The following is a 23,026-nucleotide window of genomic DNA, read 5'->3' on the forward strand; positions in this document are numbered from 1 at the left end:
TGTAGGCTTGCTTTTGATTTCTGCTTAGTACTATGCATCACCTGGTAAACTGTGAGTGTGCTTTCATTTCAGTACCGTGCCTGTGACTGCCTCTGCGAATGTGGTAGATACTATTTTTTGGGTGCCCTTCCTGTACTACTTTAATAGGTAAATGGTGAGTTCGCCGTCTGAAACTGCACTCAGCATGGTGGCAACCATTTTCTCATATCATATCAATACAAACTTATGGGTAATAGAGATGAGGCAACCTATCTCGTTATATGCATTTCCGAACTAATCTCAGCATGTGTTTGCTGAGTGATATTTCTTCTCATACTCGTCACATGGTGGACTGTTCAGCTGGAAAAGGTGGAGAATAAGCATCAGTAGTTTTTTCAAAGGATCGGGCACTTTTACTGAATCAGTCACAGCCAGTGTTGGAATCAGGTTCTTCTTTTATCCACATAAGTTTTTTTTTTCTGAACTTGCTGCAATACCACTACTGTAGATTCATTCTTACCAGGAGTGACACCCCAGTATCACAAGTAAACCACATAATTTTCTCACTTTTAAACAAATCTGGAATGATTACACATTTATACTGTAAAAGCCAACAACATGGTTTCATGACGCCAAGTCTTGCTTTGTTCAGTGGATTACTTCGAATGCAACCATTACGCTCAGATTGTAACTTGCAGATTTTACTTGAGAGCAAAAATGACTATGTACTGAATTGAAGATGCTTTTTTTTCTGATTTCTGGAAAATTTACTCAGTATTATGTATTATCAGGAACATTATTATTCTCATGATAGCTGCTTGTGATGAATCATTGTTTTACTTGTTAAATCTCTAGAGTAACCATTTCTCTGCGATATGAATGGATGAAGCTGTGCTGAATAAGTGTTTTTTTTGGGTTTGTTAGCATTCTATCTTGCTCATTGTTTTCCTCTTTTTCCATACCAAGAAAGGGGTAATCCTATGTTGCACATGTATTCGTTGATTCGACTGGTGGCTGTGGCGTGTGGGCCTAACATATTAAAGATAACTGAACAAAACGTGTAAAGACCTTGAAGTTGAATGCTTATTATGCTTAAACAGATGTAGGAGGTAGTAGAGAAATAAAATGCCTGTTTGGTTTATGCCCCAGGCCAGCCAAGCCAAACTCTTGGCATAACCAAAACCTGGACAAAGCTAACCGCCAACATTTGGCAAAAATGAAAAGCCGAAAAGAATGTTGTTTGGACCATGGCCTAGCCAACTTTTTTCTGACCATGTTGTGTAGTTGTAGTGGGTACTACATAACACCTAAACTAACTTCGATCTGATTCGTGCAAGCAGGTCATGAAGCTGGATGCCTCATGGGTGATTTATAAACATCGCCTTACCAGTGCTTCCTCGCTCGATGACCAGGTGACCCAGCTGAAAACAACTTCTTGATGGCTGGCCTCTGTCCAGGCACCGGCTCTTCTGGTTTCAGAAACACTCGTTCTTCAGGTTTGAACAAAGAGCACAGTTTTCGTTCCACTGTGTGAAGTGGCATGTACGCATGGATGACTTGGCTTGCACGCCGGCAGCGTTATCGTGGCAGTTGGAGTTCATTCAGGAGTCAGGAGTATGCACCAGTAGATCACAGGCAAAAATTCGATTTTGTACAACATACGTGACCGTATTTGCTTAAATGGACAACTATTTTTCGTATTTACAATTTTAGCACATGTATTCGGCACACGGTGTGCCGAAAACGATTTTTCGGTACACGGTGTACCGAAAAAGGCATTTTCGGCACACCGTGTGCCGAATACAACCAAAAAGCGTATTTGGCACACGGTGTGCCGAATACAGTTGGTATTCGGCACACCGTGTGCCGAAATACACTTTTGTCACGTCAAGTCACGTCGTTCTTTTTACTTTTCTCTTTTCTTTTCTTTTTGCTTTTGTCCTTTTGTGCCCACGATTTTTGGCCGGCTGCAGCCAACTGCATGGCGCATGTGCTCACCCATGTGTTGTTGTCTGCTCGGTGAGGCTTTAAATGGAGAGAGCAAGGAGGCATCAGCGAGCAGAGAAGAGCAAGGAGGAGAGCAAGGAGGAGAGCAGGGAGAGGAGAGTAGAGAGGAGAGAAGAGCAGAGCAACAAATTAGTGTGAGCAGTCAAGCCCAAAGAGCTGCGGTGCAGCAGGACAGCCTTCCTTAGTAGTAAGTACTTATATTTATTTGAATCATAGATTATGTATGTACTTATATTTAGATTAGAAAATATAGTTATAGCATGTAGATATTAAGTTGCTAAAATAGAGTAGGTGTAAGATTTGCATATTCTATGATCTTGTAATAATAGATGGTACTATAGTGTAATAGTAATCGTAATATTTAGATTAGAAAATGTAATTAGAGCAAGTGGACAGTTCGAATAAATTGGATAAACGATATTAAGTTGGTAAAGTAGAGTAGGTATACTATTTGTATATTCTATTATCTCGCAACAGAAGCAACTATAGTGTAACATTAACTGTAATACTTAGAATAAAAAATGTAATTAGAGCAAATATAGTATTTATTCTGCTCAAATACATTGGATAAGTAATATTAAGTTGGAAAAACAGAGTAGGTACAATATTTGCATATTTTATGATCGCACAACAAAAGCAACTATAGTGTAATATTAATCGTAATATTTAGATTACAAAATGTAATTAGAGCAAGTAGATCGTTCAAATCATTTAGATAAATGATATTAAGTTGGTAAAATAGAGTAGGTATACTATTTGTATATTCTATTATCTCGCAAAAGAAGCAACTATAGTGTAACATTAACTGTAATACTTAGAATAAAAAAAGGAATTACAGCAAGTATAGTATTTATTCCGTGCTAATGCATTAGCTAAAATAGAGTACGTATGTAAGATACATCTAATTAGTTATTTGGTCATTTATGTTTGTTTAGCAGAGACGCTATGACTATCCATATTTATTATGAAGAACGTCCCGCTGTTTTGCATGGGAGACTCGTGTCCATTCAGAACTGCCAGCACGTAGAGAGTACGGTTGAGCTACCAATTGATCTAAAAGGCTTACAAACACATGTTATGAGCCTTTTGTGTCTAAACCAGCAGTCCTACAATGTTATCCTAGAGGGTGTTAGGCCACGGCCTGTACCAAACAGCTCGCTCATTGTCCATACGTTGTTCGATTTGAGAACGAACAACGCTTGGGCCTTGTACTCACGTAAGGCATTAGAGGAGAACTTTGAAATGGGAGTGTACGTAACCATAGTATCACGACCGGTGCATGGTGAAGAGGTGGCTACTGTGGAAGGATTAGACCATAATGTGATGCATGATGAGGCGGGAGGGAATGTCGGGGAGGGCACTTCGGGTACGGATGGACCCGAAGTGGACCATGGTGAGGTAGATGCACAATGCATGGAGGATGAAGCCGGTGGTAGTGGCGACGAAGAAGGTGCTGACAATGATGACCCGGTGCCGGCGATCCAGTACTTTCATGGTGCTGGGCTGCTAAATTGTACCATCAGTGAGTATAACACCCTATCTAATTGGGGATATCAGAATAGCGACATCCAGGTGGGGCAACGGTTTCGGAACAGGGAAGAGGTCATCCACTTTATCAGCAACTATGCTGTAATCACAAGAAGGGACCACAAGTGTGCCCGATCTAACCATACAGAGTATGAGGTTAGGTGTACGAAGCATCCGACTTGTCCTTACTTCGTACGAGCCCATAAGCCAAAGCACGAGAACTATTTTGTGCTGAGTAGACACACCCCACATACATGCAGCGAAGAGGCTATTAGGAATGTGAGCCACGCGGTTGATGCGAGGTTCATAGCCCAACTACTCATCACCCTTGTTGGCACAAACATATGTTTGTCGCCAAAATCCATTATGGAGGAGGTGCAGACTAAGACGGGTATGCTGATCAATTACCACACCGCGTGGCGAGCAAAGCAGAAGGCATTGAAGATGTTGTTTGGAAGTTTCGAAGATTCGTACCACTACGCACCGAGGCTGATGCAGAAGATTGCTATGACCAACCCCGGGACCCAGTGGGCCATGGCGGATGAGCCGATCAGGCTGGATGATGGGTCATACAGCAACACTGATCGATACCTCATTAGGTTTTTCTGGTCCTTTGGCCAATGCATCGAAGCTTTCAGGCATTGCAAACCGGTGGTATGTGTGGATGCCACATTTCTTAGTGGCAAGTACCATGGTAACCTAATGACAGCGATGGCGGCGGATGCAAACAATCAGATAATTCCTCTCGCTTATGCATTGGTTGAGAGTGAGAACAATGATAGTTGGTTGTGGTTCCTTACCTTGGTGAGGACACGTGTGGTCGGTAATAGGGAACGAGTCTGCATCATATCAGACCGCAATAAGGGCCTCTTGCATGCATTGGATGTGCTGCATGCCAGCACAAACCCCTCCATTGCGTGGCCTGATGTGGAGAGAAGGTGGTGCATGCGACACTTAGGTGCGAACCTTTACTCAAGGTATCACAACAAGGGTCTTGTGAAGAGGTTCAAAGGGTTATGTCTTCAGAACCAGCAGGCGAAGTTCAACGAGATATGGCGAGAGTTAAATGAGACCACTCGTAAGATGATGGCACAGCAAGAAGCACAGGAGGACCATCTACGGACGCAAATGGTGGGGGGCCAAACCATCATTAGTCGTTCGCGTGGTACGTTTAGCCAGTGGATAGCGGGAAAGCCGGCGGAGCGTTGGGCCCTATTCCATGATACTCACGGTTCCAGGTGAGAACATAGCGTTTTAAAGATCGTAATTTCCTTTTGGTTACGCAAAAAATTGTATCTAAAATTGTTGTATCTTATAATAGGTATACGATTATGACAACGAACATAGCTGAGGCATTCAACAATATCCTAAAGGGTGTACGCGGCCTCCCATTGTGTGCCATAATTGAGCTCACATTCTATAGGACGGCTGACTACTTTCGAGACCGTGGTATAGCTGCAATGGAGTGCAGCACGCGGTTCGCACCTAAGGTGGAGGAAATCCTATCCAGAAGGAGGAGTAAGGCACACTTTCATCGGAATAGGATCTACGACCGGACCAATAATGAATTTGAGGTCATGTGTCGTCGTCGGTACACTTCTGGATACAGTGCGGGTGACACCGTGCAACAATGTCAAATTGGTCCTCACGAGGTGAAGTGCACATGCAATAAGCCAAAGCTACATCATATCCCGTGCTCCCATATCTTGGCCGCTTGCAGGGACATGGGCGGGAAGCGAGTGGGTCAGCCACGCGAAGGGATAGGCACCCTCTCCGAGACTACATGAGGACGAGAGGGTCTCGCCTTTGGTCCGCGATACGTGGACTAGGCGGTTGCGCCCCGCATTATAGGGCATACGACGTACCCGCCATGGACCCGTCCCGTGCCTCCCACAGCAGGCGCTCATCCAGTGCTCATGAGGCACATTCACGGGAGGCCCCTTCGTCTGCGGCACATCATGGGACACGTTCTTCTGCTGTAGCCGAGGAGGTGATACCTGAAGTTCCCGCTCCTGAGGAGTGCATACTGGGTTCCCAGCCCCCTCCGTTCACACAACCTACTCAAGCTACGCAGACAACTCCACCAGGATTATCAACTCACAACGAGGATGTCATTGACTGCACACACCAGACGCCCACCTGGAGTGGCACTCAAGATTTTGACTGGGTTGGTGCATTGCAATCGAGCAGCTTCACGGAGCTACTGAGCGGCCAATACCCCCAATATCCCGATGCACCAGGGGGTTCACACTGGTACCAGGAAGCTGGGACTTCATCATTTCGGACTCCCACCGAGCACGTACTACCGGCGGTCACACTCCCGCATGACGATCCTACAGCGTGGTATATGCAGGGCCGAGTTAGCGGTTCTGGATACACATTCGGCGGAGTTGGAACACATCATGAAGACGAAGATGAGGACCAAGGGCACACATGGCAGGGGCCAGCTCAGGCGGCTGGGATGAGGGCCACACACCCGCCAGACGCTTACACTCCTGAGGATTTCTTGCGGCGTAGGCATCGTTAAAGAGCCATTTGTACTATGCCATACACTATATTATGTACTCATTTGTACTATGCCATACACTTCAGTGTTCAAGTAATTATATTTAGTTTACATAATCTTTTTTAATTAATTATGACACATAACTTATTTATCAGTAACTTATTAAGTATTTGTATATATCATTTTCGACATTTCATACATGTTTATTGTTTGTTAAATAACCAGCGAATCGTGCTTTGGTGCAGACCAAAAAAGTTGCAGGGAAATCTCAATATGGCGAGAAATTCTACTACTGCATTCCCATGGACATATACAACGATCGATATAGCATTAACTGCCTGCTTGCAGGTTGTGCGTGGAGGGAAGGATGATCCCTTCAAAGAGAGCAACCTAATCCAAGCTGTGTCTAAATTAAATACAAGACCGCCATGTTCTGCGTTCACCGTTCCACTTCTACATGTAACAACCGACGACCTTAGGGCCCTATTACATGAGCGCCGCCGAATATACCTCAGGGTTTGCGAACTAGCCGACCATCCTTCTTTACTGGGTTTCTGTATGAGGCAACAAAGGATGGCGATGTTGCCCGACCAGTATGCATCCCACATACAGGTTCGTCATTTTCTATTTCATCACCATAGTTGTCTTATTGTTTTTGATTCGAATACCCCTCTTCTGCTTTGGGCATTCCCAGAAGACGCGGAGTTAATCAACAAAGAAATACCACACCTCTTGGCAATGCAAATGCTCTTCGGCGGGGGTGTGCTGCCTGGTTCGCGTCGAAGACGACGAAGATCAGCGAACCCAAGGGGTACAAGAGCTGATGAAAATTTGATGCCACTAATGCCTCGGCGTTCCACCAGCCACACAGGAGAAGGTTCAACTCTTACTACAAGAGCACATCCTACTACCGCGATACCTGAAGACGACGACGACGACGATTTCATGCCACCAATGCCTCGGCGTTCCATCAGCCACATAGGAGAAGGTTCAACGAACAATACAAGAGCACGTGCTCGAACCGTGATACCTCCGGACGACGACGATGACGACGATTTCATGCCATCAATGCCTCGACGTTCCACCAGCCACAGCCACACAGTTCAAGGTTCAACGAACCATACAAGACCACGTGCTCCAATCGTGATACCTCCAGACGATGACGACGACGATTTCATGCCACCAATGCCTCGGCGTTCCACCAGCCACACAGGAGAAGATTCAACGCACAATACAAGAGCACGTGCTCGAACCGTGATACCTCCGGACGACGACGATGACGACGATTTCATGCCATCTATGCCTCGACGTTCCACCAGCCACAGCCACACGGTACAAGGTTCAACGAACCATACAAGAGCACGTGCTCCAATCGTGATACCTTCAGATGATGACGACGACGATTTCATACCACCAATACCTCGACGATTTCGTTAATCTACATCATCACTTTCTATTGCCATTTTAAGATGATCACTGATACCTTATTAATCTTGCGCATGTTCGAATATACCCTGTTAATACTATTGGTCGCCTTAAAGACTGTTTTTTTACTCATGCATTTTAAAATATTTTAGATTAGCAAATTTTTAATTTTGTTACATAAATTACAGAGGCAAATCACATAATGGGAGGAGTACGGAAAAAAAGGTATTTCGGCACACGGTGTGCCGAATACCAACTGTATTCGGCACACCGTGTGCCGAATACGCTTTTTGGTTGTATTCGGCACACGGTGTGCCGAATACAGTCATTTTCGGCACACCGTGTGCCGAATACATATGCTAAAATTGTAAATACGAAAAATAGTTGTCCATTTAAGTAAATACGGTCACATATGTTATATAAAATCGAATTTTTGCCGTAGATCACATGAAGGACGTGTGCCCAGCTGCCCAGCTCTTTACTGACGTGGACTGGATCGACTATTCAGCGGAAGATTACACCTGCCGTGTTTGAGATCACCGCTCGGTTATCGGTCAGTCAGGTCTGCACGCTCATGCTTATCAGCTCGTGTCTGGCTTCCAGAACCTCCATGGAAAGGTAGGGGGGGTTCCACGTGAGTACTGTTCAGGTGTGCTCCAGTTTTTTCCCCTTCCCTTTTCTTCGTAAGAACCCGTGCGCTTGAATTTTTGCTAGTCCTGTGACTGCCTTGGCTTTCCTGTTCGTGAAAGTGTGGTTATATACTTGCATGGTACGAAGCTACGAATATGCCGTGCTACAGCGTCTTCGACGTCACATAACACGAGATTGAGTTCACGAATTTTCTAGAAAGGACAACGGATTCATCTAAAATCGCAGCTAATCACACAAAGATCAGTAGATCACTACTCTTTTCTTTTTCAGTTCCCAGGCTATTCATCACCTTGAGTAGCAAACCAAACCGAGAAGAGTTATCACTTAGTAAACCTCAAAACCCAAATCCGCAGGCTCACTCCACCCGCACCAGCTCTGGCTAGCTCTGCTTCTTGCGGCGAACATGGCGCCTTCGCCGCCGCGGCAGCTGAACTTGGCGGACCTCAAGGCCCTGTCCGTGCTCGGCCAGGGCGCCAGGGGCGTGGTCTTCCACGTCGTGCCTGTCGCCGCAGCGGCCTGCTGCTCCACATCAGGCGACCCTATGAACATGGCGCTCAAGTCAATGTCACGCGCCGCCGCGCGGCGCAAGGGCGCGGGGGAGGGCCCGGGACTCGGCGGCGGCGGTGACGGGCACCGGAGGATATGGTTCGAGCGCGACGTGCTGCTCGCGCTCCGCCACCCGCTGCTCCCGTTCCTGCGCGGCGTCGTCGCCACAGACGCCGTCGTGGGCTTCGCCATCGACCGATGCCCCGGCGGCGACCTCAAGTCCCTCCGACGCCGGTGGTGGGCTGAGACGGAGTTCCCCGACTCCGTCATCCGATTCTACGCGGCGGAGCTGGTGCTCGCCCTCGAGCACCTCCACGGTCTCGGCATCGTGTACCGCGACCTCAAGCCCGAGAACGTCCTCATCCAAGAGTCCGGCCACATCATGCTCGTTGACTTCGACCTCTCCACCACGCTACCACCGCCTCCGCCTCCTCCGCCGCCGCCGCCGGACGCGACCCCGCCACGCGCCAGCTCGCCCTCACCTTCCTCACGCCAACGTCACCGCAAGCGCAAGAACAAGAAGGCAGCGATGTTCTTCGCGTGCTTCTCCTCTCGCCACGCAGCCTCGCTTGAGTCGTCATCCCAGTCGCCGCTGTCCACTTCCGGAACAGCCTCGTCCGCGTCCTCGTCGTCCTGCTGCTCGTCGGGCTCGCGGACGCCGGCCAAGTCGAACTCGTTCGTGGGTACGGAGGACTACGTGGCCCCAGAGATCGTGGCCGGGTGCGGGCACAACTACGCCGTGGACTGGTGGGGCCTCGGCGTGGTACTCTACGAGATGCAGTACGGGCGCACGCCGTTCCGGGGGCGGAGCCGGCGGGAGACGTTCCACCGCATCCTCACCGCGGCGCCGGAGCTGCCCGGCGAGCCGACGCCGTTGCGGGACCTCATCGCGCGTCTGCTCGAGAAGGACCCCGGGAAGCGGCTCGGCGCGCACGGCGTCAAGCGGCACGCCTTCTTCCGCGGAGTCGACTGGGACAGCGTCCTCGACGTGGCGCGCCCGCCGTTCATCCCTGCGCCCGACGATGACGACGACGCAGGCGCGGAGGCCGGGGCGCTGGACGTGGAGAAGGTCGTGCATGAGGCGTTCGCCTCGAGCGGCGCCGGTGAGACGCCTCCGGAGGAGGTTGGTAGCGACTTAGGGAGAGATTACGATTTCTCCATATTTTTCTGAGTTTTACTTAGCTACTTCTGCATGCAACTACGTAAATATGCTTATACGCATATGCATGAGTAGTTCTTTTTATCTTTTTGTGTCGCTTGATCCGGTAGAGTATGCAGTAGGATTCGAAATTAAGACCTTATTATACTCGGTTAGGATTGTTAGCTTATCATACTCGGACTCTTTTTCATCTGGGTCTCCGGCCTATATAGGTAACCTATTGATGTATTGATCAGTACATTGCATGATTATTTCATTTTCATAACATCATTGTGGTTCGCTCCTGGGATCTAGCTTCCGCCTCCACAAACCCTAGCTGCAACCATCATCTCCTCCGCGGCGCAGCCACCCCTCTGCCACTGGCTCCCCTCTATGGTGCCTCTCCTCATTCCGTTGCTACGCCCTCGCGCAGGATGTCACCACCATCGGCCTTCTTCCGCGGTGCGGAACCCTAACTGTCGCCGCATCCTCCATGGCACCTCTCCTCTGTGCATGACGACCGCCCCCTCTACTGAAGGTTAGGAGGCTCTCCTTGGCGCCTCCGTGAGGAGGCTGCTCGGCACGAGGAAGATTGCCAGGCTCAGGTCGCCACCGTCGCGCTTCATGCACAAGCCGTCACGGTCCTGAACATCAAGTCCCTCGTGGCTATCGTCCTCGACATCGTCTCCCCGCACTACACGCTCGGCAAGTACATCTTGCCAATCACGTTCTCTCCAAGGACGAGGACTTGCTTGGAAGCGGATGGACTGCACTGTGCTCTCTTGGCTATACGGCACGATCTCCCCCGGTTGCTAGAATTCCATAGAAGCCTACGACAATTCACAGTTACACTATTTCCTATGAAGTTCTTGTGCTAAACAGCGACTAAAAGTTTGTATCATGATAATATGAGTCTCATTTTGCCATTTGTTTTCTTTTGTGCGCAAATGTTTTGTATCAGTAGAGGAAACAAGAATTCGAACTGAAACATACCAACGTACCACTTTTCATGCTCACTCGAGCTGCACCTGTCGGTGTGCCCAAGTTTGGCTGTGGTTTCAGGGACGATCTTGAGTTCATCATCAGTTGAGTGGGATAGCCCCATGCATTCCAGTTAACACTTCGTAGCCCAAATCGGAAGTGTCGAATGCCACAGCTTCGCAAACAAAATACAAGGAGGAAAAGAATCGAACCCAAGCTGTCAGCCTGCTCAGCTGCCCAGCGCTCAAATGGGCAAATGGCGCTCAAAGTTCGTTTCGTTGGTCACTTGATGACCGCTTCTTTTCCTCCTCTCAGTTGTCACCTGTTTCGTCGCCCCAGGACACGGGATGCAGATGACCCCATCGCGTTTTCCCTCTTCTAGCTTTCAACTTTCAGGTGGCAAGTGCTGCCGTTTCTGGTAGTGTAACATCGTTCGGTTGATGACTGAGCTGTCACTCAGGTTGCAATCTTCTTTGCTCCTGGAAAGTTCTGAACCTACTGCATGCCGACGATGTTTACATACGTGGGTTGGTCCCGGTGGAACAATTGGAAAGAACGCAATGGAAGGATTTTCCAGAGCAAAGCACGCCATCCGTATCAAGGAGGATATTGACTAAAGGAGAGCTTTCGGGGACTAACAAGTTGGATCAAAGAGCAATCTCTAGTTGGCTGTAGTAATCCATGCGCTCAATCACGCGCATCTTTTTGTTATCATTGCGTTGATTATTTTCTCTTCTGTTGGTCCCTAGCTGGACCCCTCTCTACTTTCTCAGTCCTGTAATCTACATAAACTTTGTGTTTCTCTCTTATGAAAAGATCGGCAGAACTCCCGCCGTCTGTTCAAAAAGAAAAGGAGAAATGTTTGCATACTTGGGCAGGGCAACGAAAAGGCCAACCATTTTTGGTAGTCCAACACACGCGTGCTCGCTTAATTTCCTTGTTGGATAGGGCCCGAGGACAATGCCACATATGGCATGGCGCATCCAGTGACAGACTCGCTAGTCGCGACTCCGCAAAAGCGAGGGAGCATATTATTACAAGTAATTATGAGACAAAAGAAATAAAGAATAAAGAGTAATATATGTATCTCCACTATTTAAAAAATATATAGTGATTCTAGTATCGGTCAGAACGTTCTGTTACTAGTTCTGTAGATTATCTTTAAACTTCGCAGAAATTATCCACCTCATATCACTCAATCTCTACTACTTCGTTCGCATATATTTGAAAAAGAAGACCGTAAGACATACTTTCGGTCCCGAAAGGTCTCATTAAAGGCTCTGGAAATCCCGCTCCCGCGTTTCTCCTCTGACTCACGCGCTCGCCTGCCTAGCGCGCTGCGCGCCATTCACATCAGTCGCCTCCCACAGCTCCTAGCTGACACCCGCACATGGACGAGCCCAATGATTATTTATTAATAAGAATGTTTACGTATTTATACAGATTGAATGGAAATGATGAGATGATATATTTATTGGGGAGACACTTCTTTCAAATAGACACAACTTTTATAGTTGGCACCTAGTTGATTACGTGGTGTTTATTCTCAACACTCCCCTTGATCAATTATTTTAATTATAATTTTTTGTTGAACTCCTCTAAAACTCCATAGAAAAATATGAGGAGAAAATAATATGTTGATATATTATTAAAACTCCTTTAAAATTCAATGAAAAAATTAAGGAGAAAATAATATGACATATATTGATTATTGCCTAATTGTAAGCTCATATAAGAAACCTAGGAAGAAAAAACTCATTGATGAGCTTAGAGAATAATAATTATGATCTATGGGTCATATTAAAACCTCAGAAAATATTTTGAGAAAATAGGAGAAATAATATAGATATTACCTCATTAGAAACCTTATATGAGAAACCATATATATAAAACTCATAAAGGAACATAGTGCAATATAATATGAACATGTTATTATTTAAGGATAAACTCTCACTGAAAAATCTCCTAATAGTCGCATAACAATTTCATGAATACATTTTGGACTGTGGAACTTAGGGGCAATATGTTTGGTTATATTATTCTTTATACGGTATATTTGCATCTGAGCAACATAAGTAACATTATCTTTGTAGATAGTGGTTGATAATTTAATGAAACCAATACCACATGGTTGTTGTATGTGGTTGATCATTCTGCGAAGCCATATATATGTATGTGATGTTTCAGAATGATAGTTGAAAGTAGCTACTGGAATCTGTTTTGAAGATCATATGAGAAGACTATATCATCGTAAAAACAATATGTGATCTAGCATTATGAGGATCGGTTATATAGCTTGAATATGTATATCTTATTATGGTCATATCTTGATTTCTCTGATAGAAAAATCTAGATCTTTGGTGCCATAAAGATATCTACAAATATCCTCTTTGAGTCCCACCTAATGGTATTATTAGAGCTGCACTATTTAAGCTAATAAGTTATTTAGAAATGCAATATTAGGCTTGTTGTGATTTGCATGATACATAAGCGCTTTGATGTCACTAAGATATAGAACTTTAGGTTTAATATTTTTTCATCATTAACCCAAGGTATGAATAGATCTTGATTCATGTGTATGGATTGAATGCCCATAAATATTTTAATGGATATAAATGTCTAATATCATTTAGATATTGGTGGACTGATGGATAAATATTTCTGAAAGAATATGCTCAAGTTGTAGACTTAAACAGAATTTGGTTTTAACCAAATCATTCATCTCAAATTTCATCATAAGATAATTACATACTTTATTGTGTGTGATTTAAAGATGATACAAAATACAATTGGGATTTCATTTTGAGCACACATATGCAATTGTGGTAGTTAGAGCAACCTTTTTATGGAAGGAACTCATTTAGTCAATTGTACCACAATCAACTTAACTGTTTGAAGTCAAGAAGTGACTTAAGTTATACACAATATATATTGCGATTTGTATTTAGATTCAAAATGCAAGTCCATCAGGGATTTATATGTTCGAACCTATCCAATTCGTTTGATCTGCTAATGATATTGAATATGAGAATATAATTTTCACACATATCAAGGGGTATGTAGTATTGTAATTGATACTGGGTTTCTATGTGAACTCTGTTTCCGTGGTAGCATGCAAGAAGCTTTATCCTTTGTGACCGTAATTCTCCCACTCTTATTTTGATTTGAGAGTTGAGTGGTTTTATTAGGTACTTTCACTTTTTTAGCACATTCTTAGTAGGAATATAAGATTTGATGACATTTTTGTTCTTAATAAATGCATATGGCAAGTTATTTGGAATATGTTACAAATTTATGAATATCTGAACTTGGAGTTCAAATTTTCTGGTACGTGAATATGAGGACTGAATATGAATGCATGTGACATCCTCTTATTATTTTTAGCATTCGTTATGGTATTAATCTCCCCTTAATACCTAGAATTGTCTGCAAAATGTTTTAAGCATACTTGCAATGAATAAGTCTCGTATGAGGAGCTCAAGGTATTATATGATTGACAGATAATTGTACCTCATATGGATCCCAATGCCTATTGATGTATAATATACAGTGGTGATATCGGTACATGTAGAATGTAACCGATTTGCAGATGGAAAATACTTGGCTAATACCAAATTTTCACGTATTAACTGCAACAGAGAGAGCTGTATGATTGCAGTTGGATGAATTTTGTTTAATGATACAGTGTGTAAAGACACATGTCACCAACTAGCAAATTGCAATTATTTGATTGGTCATGCAAAAGAATTGATTCACTTGAAGAGAGATTCAACTAGACCATTATGAATGTGCACATAGGATACTTAATATAATAGTGTCTAAAACCAAACAATAATTGAATACACATTAAGGAACGACATTATACATGTGAATGGATGTGATCCTGCATCCAGGATAATTTGCTCAAATTTTATTATTTGAGTAATGAGTTTAATATAAGTGTAGTGTCTTATGTATAAGAGATACATATGAGACTTTTTTTTAGATGCATCAATAATCATTGTAGAGTATTTAGATGGTCCACAAAATTGCTGAATAGAGCCACATATATATTCTTGAATGTGTTTAAGAAATTGAATGGCACATTTTGAATTTTAAGATAAGAGGATATTAAAATTAAATTCCTTATGGCACATGTGGTACACATAAATCTAAAGATTTTGGAAATACTTTGACCAATAGAATTGTTAATAATTTTTCTCATCATCTCTAAGGTATAGTGATCTAAGGTAATCATACGAAGTCTTGATTTGATCAAGATAGAAAAGATTATTTTATACATAATATATTGTACGGGTTTGATGTATGTATAATACAATTCAGATGGTATATAAGGAAGCTTGTTGTATCTGTTATTTTGATTAATAGGAGAAAATCCTCTTTGTTGCCATCATGGGTTTCAATATAGAAACCATTCTAATGGTTATCTCTATAATTTAGTAAGATATGGGTTGAATTGGGATACAATAGAGCACCATCGATTATGACTTGAGTATCCATAGGGAGAGTAATTGTGGCACGATCAGAGCCAACAATCACTGTATCACGTCCAACGATTATCAAAATATTTTCTTATCTCTTAGTAAGAGTTTGAAAATATTTTGGTTCTCTATAGTATAGAGTTTGTGGTACAACTGTTCACAAGGCATATTTCCTCTGTCATTGGATTGATTTCTGTAAAAATCTATATATAGAAATGAGAATTATATGAAATTATTTAATAGATATATAGAATACATACACTTTATTCAGTATCATAAGTGATAATACAATATTGTATTGCAATATTTGATGGGACGTAGATAACATGGTATCTAAGGAATTGGGATACTAGTTAAGATCTTTAAACATGTCATGCGGAGCAAATTTGACAAATATATTTTCCGTGCTTATTGGATCTTCTGGCTGCAGAAGAGTCTAGTTGTTACTTGGATATTGTAGAACTTGTCATGAACAACTAGTCTTCTTGGTGGAGTCAGTTTGAAGATTAAAGTGTGCTTTATATCTTGTTTCTTGAGCAGGTTGGTTACGTCCCATAGAATGTAAATATAGATCAATTAAATGTATTGAAGGTGTGATATTTTTTTAGTGGTGTGCTTGTAGTATGCACACATTCGACAAATATTAGTTCTATCATGTTTGGAAATGCCTTGATCATGATCTATTGCATAGGGCTTCTGCTTCTTATTGCGTTTGCGTTTACCGTTGAAGTTATTTGGATGGCGTCTAAAAGAGCCATCAAACTTGCTATTATTCTGGATATTAGTATGTACTTCAGGTAAAGAGGCAACACCGATTAGATGCTGACGATGATTCCTTAGAAGGAGTTCATGATGCCTTTTGGTCTAAAATAATACATGGATTAAGTCAGAATAAATTTGGTATTCTCTTGCACGGTATTGTTACTGTAAGATCCTATCTATAGGAAGTATAGTAGATAAAATATTCTCTATCTTTTTCGCACCGTATCTGTGGGTTCTTTTTTGCAAAAATGCAATTTTGAATATATTTTATGAATATCAAGGTTATAATCTCTAACGGATTTAAAATCCTAGAGTCGAAGATGTGACAATTCATAACTTGCATCAGGCATAATGACTGATGTTGCAAAAATGACCCTATTATGTCATGATTATGATTTTAGTGATTAATGACAACATAGTCATTGCGACTAATATATTTGTTAAGAATATATGTTAGAAGGTTTCATGGATGCAATACATTAAGAAGCCACCGTAGCTGAGACAAAGATTGATTGAATTGGAGAAGTCACATGAGAATTGACTTCACTGGATGGTCCGATGTTCAGGGGTTGAACTCACCGGAGTACTTTGTCCAGAGGCAAAGAGAAGGCTGATGACTTCACCGAATGGTCCAGTGCTCTCTGTGTTAAACTCATCGGAGTATTTCTGATAAAGGGTGAGAAGGCTGAGGACCTTACCAGATAGTCCAGTGATCTGCACTGGGTAACAATGAAGCATTTCTTGCAGAGAAGAATGCAAGTGCAAAAGACTGAAGATCAACCCACCGGAAGGTCCGGTGCTTGGTTTGTGCACCAGAGTATAGCACCAGAGTATTTCTTGCAGAGGCGACTGCAAGTATTGAAGAATGAAGATCAACTCACCGGATAGTTCGATGATCTCAGATATAGTTGCACCGGAGCATTTCTAGAAAAAAGAAGAGAAGTTTTAAGTCACCAGATGATCCGGTGTGAATGGAATGAACACCAGATGAATGCACTAGAGTATTTTACACAGAGAGCCTACAAAGGCTCGGATGACTCAAGATAACCCACCGAAAGGTCCAATGATGGATTTAAAGTCACATCAGAGCGTCCGGTATTCACAGAGGTATTGAGTGTAGTTCTAACGGTTAGTTTATGAGTTTGTACTCACCGGATGATCTGATATTAGTACTACTTTTCTTACCAGATTATCCGGTGTTAAGAACTTTTCTGAGCTATTGAAAAAACGACTGGTTGGAGGGTTTGAGTCTACAAATACTCCCCCACTCAGTCATTTAAATGTGTGGCATGCTGCTAGAGTCTAGAGGAAGCTCATACACATTTTAGAAGACATCTAAGCGACCAAAGTGTTTAAAGTGATCATCCAAGATGATTAGGCACAATATTAGAGAGTGTTTAGTGCTTATAGGCCTAGAGTGAGTTGTAGCTAGGTGTTGCAGCTTGAAGAAGAGATCAAAGAGTGATCCTAGCTTGTACCGAGAGGTACGTCGGTACCTTAGAGTCTTGGTGACTCGCTGGCATCTTGGACATTGGTGGCTCAAGCTTGTTGACCCTCTAACTTGGTGTGGAGTGGCAATAAGACACGTGTACGGAGACGCGGGGACCCTTGACCGGAAGAGAGGCTAGTGGTGAGACCTTGCTTTAGTTGCTTAGTGGCTCATCGTGCTTGAGATCTTATCTTAGTGATTTGGTAGCTCAAGAGCCGTGATCGGAAGAGACTTAGCGACTAGTAACATATCCTTTGTGGAGCTCTAACATGGACTAGGAGTGGCATTCATGCCATCGATATCATGAGATAAAAATACCTTATGCTGATTTTGTCTATGTATCTTATTTACATTTCTGCATTTACGTACTTGTCATTTATCTTGCTAGAGTAGGTTACAATCCTTTTAAACGGCAGAATAGACACACTAGATAAACCTAGAGTATATTTAGATAGAAATTAAGGTAGGTTTACCTTGTGAAGATTTTGGAGCCAATTTGGTTTATATTTCTAAATGTCCTAATTCACCCTTCCCATCTTAGGACGTCACCTGTCGGTGTATCAGGAATCGGGGGTCCCCGAATCCTGAGGCCAGGCCGGCCATCCGCCACATGGCTCCATCCCGCGAGGTCTCCCTTGTGGGATGAGGAAAGGCCAAGTCCCGGGAGAAGGTGCTCGGGGCCACGGTCGGTGGCCCCCGAGTACCCCAGTACCCCGATGGTCCACGGAATCTGAGTACCGAGAAGAAAGTGCTCGGGGAGGTGCCCGGTCACCCCCGAGCACCCTATTCCCCTGACGATCAGAAGAGCTAAGTTCCGGGAGAGAGCGCTCGGGGCTGCGTGCGGTAGCTCCCGAGCGCTCGGTTCCCTGAAGATCCGTACAAGAAGTGCTCGGGAGAGAGTGCTTGGGGCTGCACGTGGCAGCCCCCGAGCACTTGGTTCCCCGAAGGTTCGTGCAAGAGTACTCGGGAGAGAGTGCTCGGGGAGGTGAACAGTACCTCCGAGCACCCGGCACCCCGAGGACAAGGATGGGCATTCTCGGGAGAGAGTGCTCGGGGATGTGGACAGTACCCCCGAGCACTCGGTACCCCGACGACGCAGAAAGGCCCCCGAGGGGCCTGCCGATGAGGTGTCAACCAGCCAGAGGTCCGAGGCTGCATTTAATGAGCGTGCGTGGCCTGACACCTCCAACTGCTTCCGCCGCGCTCAGCGTCAGTTCCTGCCACGTTTTGGCAGAGAGGCATGGGGTCATTAATTGCACAGGTCCCGTCCCGTGCCATCCGGCTTGTCTCGGGATAACGTCGTGAGGATCAAGGCGTTCCGTCTGCCGCACTGTTGTGGCAGGGGAACAAGACAGGGCGAGCACGCCAGGTTGCTCCGCGGCTGCCCGGTGGGCCCTCTCCACGGCGCCCGTTGCCAGGGCATTTATGGTGACGGGCGACCGGGCGTGCGACGCATTTTCCACCCCCGGTCATTTCACCCAGAGGAAATGATGACGCCCTTTTCATTTATGGCGTCTCGAAACTCGAGCTCCCTCCTTTCCGTTCGGGGCATGTCGTGGCCGGCGAGTACTTAAAATAGCCGGCAACACAGAAGAGAGAACATCGATCGAACCAGAGGAAGACGAAGGAGACCAAGGACGAACAAGACCAACAACGAGGGTAGACACTGTGAGCAAGGTTGAGCACAGTTCCAGCCGAAGAACAAGGAGCCTCAAGCTCTTAGTTAGGCCAAAATTCTGGTAACCAGCAACATCCTTGAGGGACTTCCTCAGGACAGTTATAGCATCCATACAGGAGTAGGGTATTACGCCCCCGCGCGGCCCGAACCTGTCTAAATTCTGGTGCATTTACTTCTTCTTGCACTAGGTCGACACCCCCACCACTGGCCGTTGCATTCATTCCCATTTATTTCTCCGACGAACTTATTCAGGATCATCCCCCCGGCCGAATATCTAAAAAGGGGTCTCTCGGGATCCCTGCGACAGGAGTTAATCCTCCGACATCACCGTTCCTCACAACTGCCTTCTGCTGCCCATATCTTGTTTTCAGAGCTAGCCATAAAGTGTTTGGATTCTCTTCCATCATATACTCAGATTTGAGATCCAGATAGATATGATGCCTTATTATGTATAATGCTCTACATTTAACTTGATCTACTAGTGGTGGATCTTCCTGTTGGGGAGGCTTGAGTGCCGCTACTATTCCATCGAACGCAAGACTGACCTTTGATGTCTATTACCCATGTTGGATAATTGTGACTATCAAGCGCGAGTTCATCGAACTCATGGCCAATCGTTGTATCCTACATGAATTTGACCATAGATTTGATTATTTCACTGTAGGTAAATTAAAAATTATTATGGTAATGTTGTAATAATGATACAAAATTTGCAAAATCAAGTTGAATCTTAAAGTACATAGTGTAAACCTCAAATTATGTAGATAACACGTTGAAGATAATCATCAAATGTGGTGTAGATCTTGCAGTAGTAGAAGGCATAATTTGATATTTGCCAGTAGATTCGTATGTTCCTATTACCTTGTGTTATGCTAGGTATAATATTTGGAAGAACATGTTAAAGGTAATCATTAAGTCAAGGTGACAAAATGTAGACCTTACAATAATTATGGATAATCTGTAAATATCAAGATAGTAGACCTCACAATAATTATTAAGTCAAGGTAACAAAATATAGACCTCACAGTAATGGTGGATAATCTCGCAGTAGTAGGAGGTATAATATGATATTTGTTAGTAGATGTATATGTTCATATTAACTTATGTTATGTTAAGTATAATATTTGGAAGAACACATTGCAGGTAATCACTAAATCAAGATGATAAAATATAGACCTCACAGTAGATGCCATTGTTCTATTACCTTGTGTTTCGCAAATATTAAATGGAGGTAATCACTTAATTTAATTTTGCATTTTAATTCTGCTTGAATTAAGCACTTTTGAGCATAAATCACTTTGGGCTTAATTAAGAGGAATTAATATATAATTCTGTAAGAAAATAATCTCAATTATAAATTAAACAAGATCGTTTAACACAACTGCATGTTATAAGGATTGCATAAAGCAAACACATTGAACATTATAGAATTCTAGATAATACAGGGTTTGAAATACATATTTACATGATGTAAACATAGTGCAATACATTTAAAACCAGAGGGTTTAAATGTAAAACTACAAGACACTATATATTTATAACACAATTTAAATAGAAAATACGGGTTTTCTGTAAAAATTCAAAGGGGTCAGGCTATCGGTTGAATGGGCCAAGGCAACTTAGGTTGAGGCCCGTCCGGCCGGGTGGGGATGCCACCCAATATAACAGATGTGGGGGGGGGGGGGGGGAGGAGTTAGGGTTGCTGCCCTCACATGCCATGGAGCTGCTACCATTCATGCTGAGCTTCCGCCATCGTGCGCAGATCGCTGGTTGGCAGGAGCTCATTCATGCCATAGTCACTGCCGAGCCATGAGCCGCCGCCGGCCATCGAGCAGAGCAAGTTGCCATCGCCTGAGTGGCCGTATGAGCAGTCATCGCTCGGGAGGAGGCCTGATGGACTGTCCTCCCCGTAGGGGCGCCATCGGAGAAAGACGTGGTCTCCGGCTTTGGCGGACCACATCGCTGAACCATCACTAGCCAAGAAGGAGCAGGCGGTCGGGCGTCGCAGACCATCTGTTGGATTCAGCGCCGCCATCAATAGATCTACACGCCAAGATGTTTGGGTGTCGCATTGGCTCGGGATGGCTGCTTGCGTGCCACCGCCACCTTGGGTTGATTCGGGAGGGTCGGCCAGAGGGGTTGGTCGTTCGACGCCCGAAGGACGCCAGATCTACGCCAGGCAGGCTCCCCGCCTGGACATTGTGAAGCGTATGTGGTCGTTGTCACAATGGGAGGGTGAGGGAGGGCATGGCCGGAATGGGCCGAACACTGTCGAATGAAAGAAGCTGCTAGGAATGGCTGGCTTGGGCGGGCCACCGTGGGGCAAGCCATCACTGGATCAAGATTGATCGCGGCGGATGGCCTCGGCCTCCACCGCCGTAGCGCTGACGCGAAGCATCGCAAGAGGGGTAGCGCCCCGTTGACCATATTGTCGGTGCCACTGGTGGAAAAAGGAGGATTGAAGAATCCAATGAGATGAAGGTTAATAGACTCTAGTGCTCATCGTCAACTTCTCTGTAGTTGGATCAGCGGTAGATATGTCATGCTTACCATCTTCGCTTCTGCTGTTGAAGATTGGGCGTCCTCTCGATGTAACAGAGATTGACGTGGGAATGATTGCGTCGATCGATTCTGGTTCTTTTTTTCCTCTGTGTAGAGGCCTTCGTGCCTATGGTGTTCTTCAGTTCTAGCTGACTGTTATAGCGAAGTCATCACGTCGGGGTGAAATGAGACACAACCTTCTCATTGATCATCGTAGGGCTCGTGGCGCCCCATCTCGCTGGTTCATGCTCCTGCCTGTGTAGCAGAGGAGGCTTTTGACGAAGGATTATGGCGGACGAAGATGTGCCATCGATGTGCCACCGCCGAAGATGGAGTGGTGAAATGGTCCACCACACCCTTCACCTTGCTTCTTTTGTTCGTGGATAATGGGTGTTGTTGGCCGATTAGCGTCGTATTAGAACTAACGTGGCTAATAACATATTACGAGTAATTGTTGAGAGACAAAGAAGTGGAGGATAGAGAATGTTTACATATTTATATATGTTGAGTGGACATGATGAGAGGACATGTCTATTAGGGAGACACCACTTCCCAACAGATACAATACAACTCTTGTAGTTGATACCTAATTGATCATATGACGTTTATTCCCAACACATATCACTCTATCCAGGGCCTTCAAAGTTGAACATGACTGCTAATCCGTTTCACCAAGGGCGTATTTGGTTGCTTGGCTTAGGCCTAGCCTGGTTAGGACCTAAGCCAGGCCAACCGAAACCTGGCTAGAGCAATGCCTTTGCTCGGTGTTGGTTTGCTTGTGCAGGTCAGCTTGCATTGGAGAGATTGTGTTTGGTTATCTGGCTTGTATCGAGTGTGTTCACTTTGTCTTTGCTATGGTGAGCTTAGCTCTATCTCACCTCTTCTATGACATTGTGTCGAGCGCCTGGGATGCACAAGCAAGAACACTAAAGTATATCGCACACCTACACATCCACGCCTCAAGAAGAACTAGGAGGGATACAAACTATGCTACAATCTCAGACGACTATGGTGAAGTAGGCGAGCATGTTGAGGAGACGGTGGAATGGCAATGATCTCTCACTCTACTCCATAGCCATCATCCAGCTTGCGAAGCCGTGTCCACAGGTGGCTCTGGCTCACCATGAGGCACATCGTGGGGATATTCATGCTCTTCGTGCCATTGCCCAAGAACCTGTGGGAGGGGACAGACACAACGAGGTGCACCACACGTCTCAATGAGCTGCCAGGTCACACAAGCACCACGCAAGTATGGCCAAAGGCGTGAGCACGAGCCGCAACTGTGGCGGAAATTGGCAGCATGCTTGTCACCATC

General features: G+C 44.8%; 1 protein-coding gene across 2 annotated transcripts; it reads left to right on the forward strand.

The window, feature by feature from the left end:
• Window positions 1-7,888: 7,888 nt before the first annotated feature.
• Window positions 7,889-11,529, forward strand: LOC133921816 (serine/threonine-protein kinase OXI1-like). 2 transcript variants are annotated; one of them, XM_062366856.1, is made up of 2 exons: window positions 7,889-9,764; window positions 10,095-11,529. In XM_062366856.1, exons 1-2 carry the CDS (start codon window positions 8,499-8,501, stop codon window positions 10,320-10,322), a joined length of 1,494 nt encoding a protein of 497 aa, XP_062222840.1. In that variant the 5' UTR covers window positions 7,889-8,498; the 3' UTR covers window positions 10,323-11,529. The 2 variants fall into 2 exon arrangements, with proteins under 2 accessions (XP_062222840.1, XP_062222841.1); XM_062366857.1 differs by having other exon boundaries at window positions 10,213-11,528.
• The last annotated feature ends 11,497 nt before the right edge of the window (window positions 11,530-23,026 follow it).

The sequence above is a fragment of the Phragmites australis genome, chromosome 6, assembly GCF_958298935.1.
Source record: "Phragmites australis chromosome 6, lpPhrAust1.1, whole genome shotgun sequence".
Classification (NCBI taxonomy): domain Eukaryota; kingdom Viridiplantae; phylum Streptophyta; class Magnoliopsida; order Poales; family Poaceae; genus Phragmites; species Phragmites australis.

What these genes read in the sequence shown, in the direction of transcription:
- LOC133921816 (XM_062366856.1), top strand. Translation starts at nt 8,499, where the DNA reads ATGGCGCCTTCGCCGCCGCGGCAGCTGAACTTGGCGGACCTCAAGGCC. An exon ending in GTGAGACGCCTCCGGAGGAG is followed by an intron (nt 9,765 to 10,094) that starts GTTGGTAGCGAC and finishes CCTGGGATCTAG; the next exon opens with CTTCCGCCTCCACAAACCCT.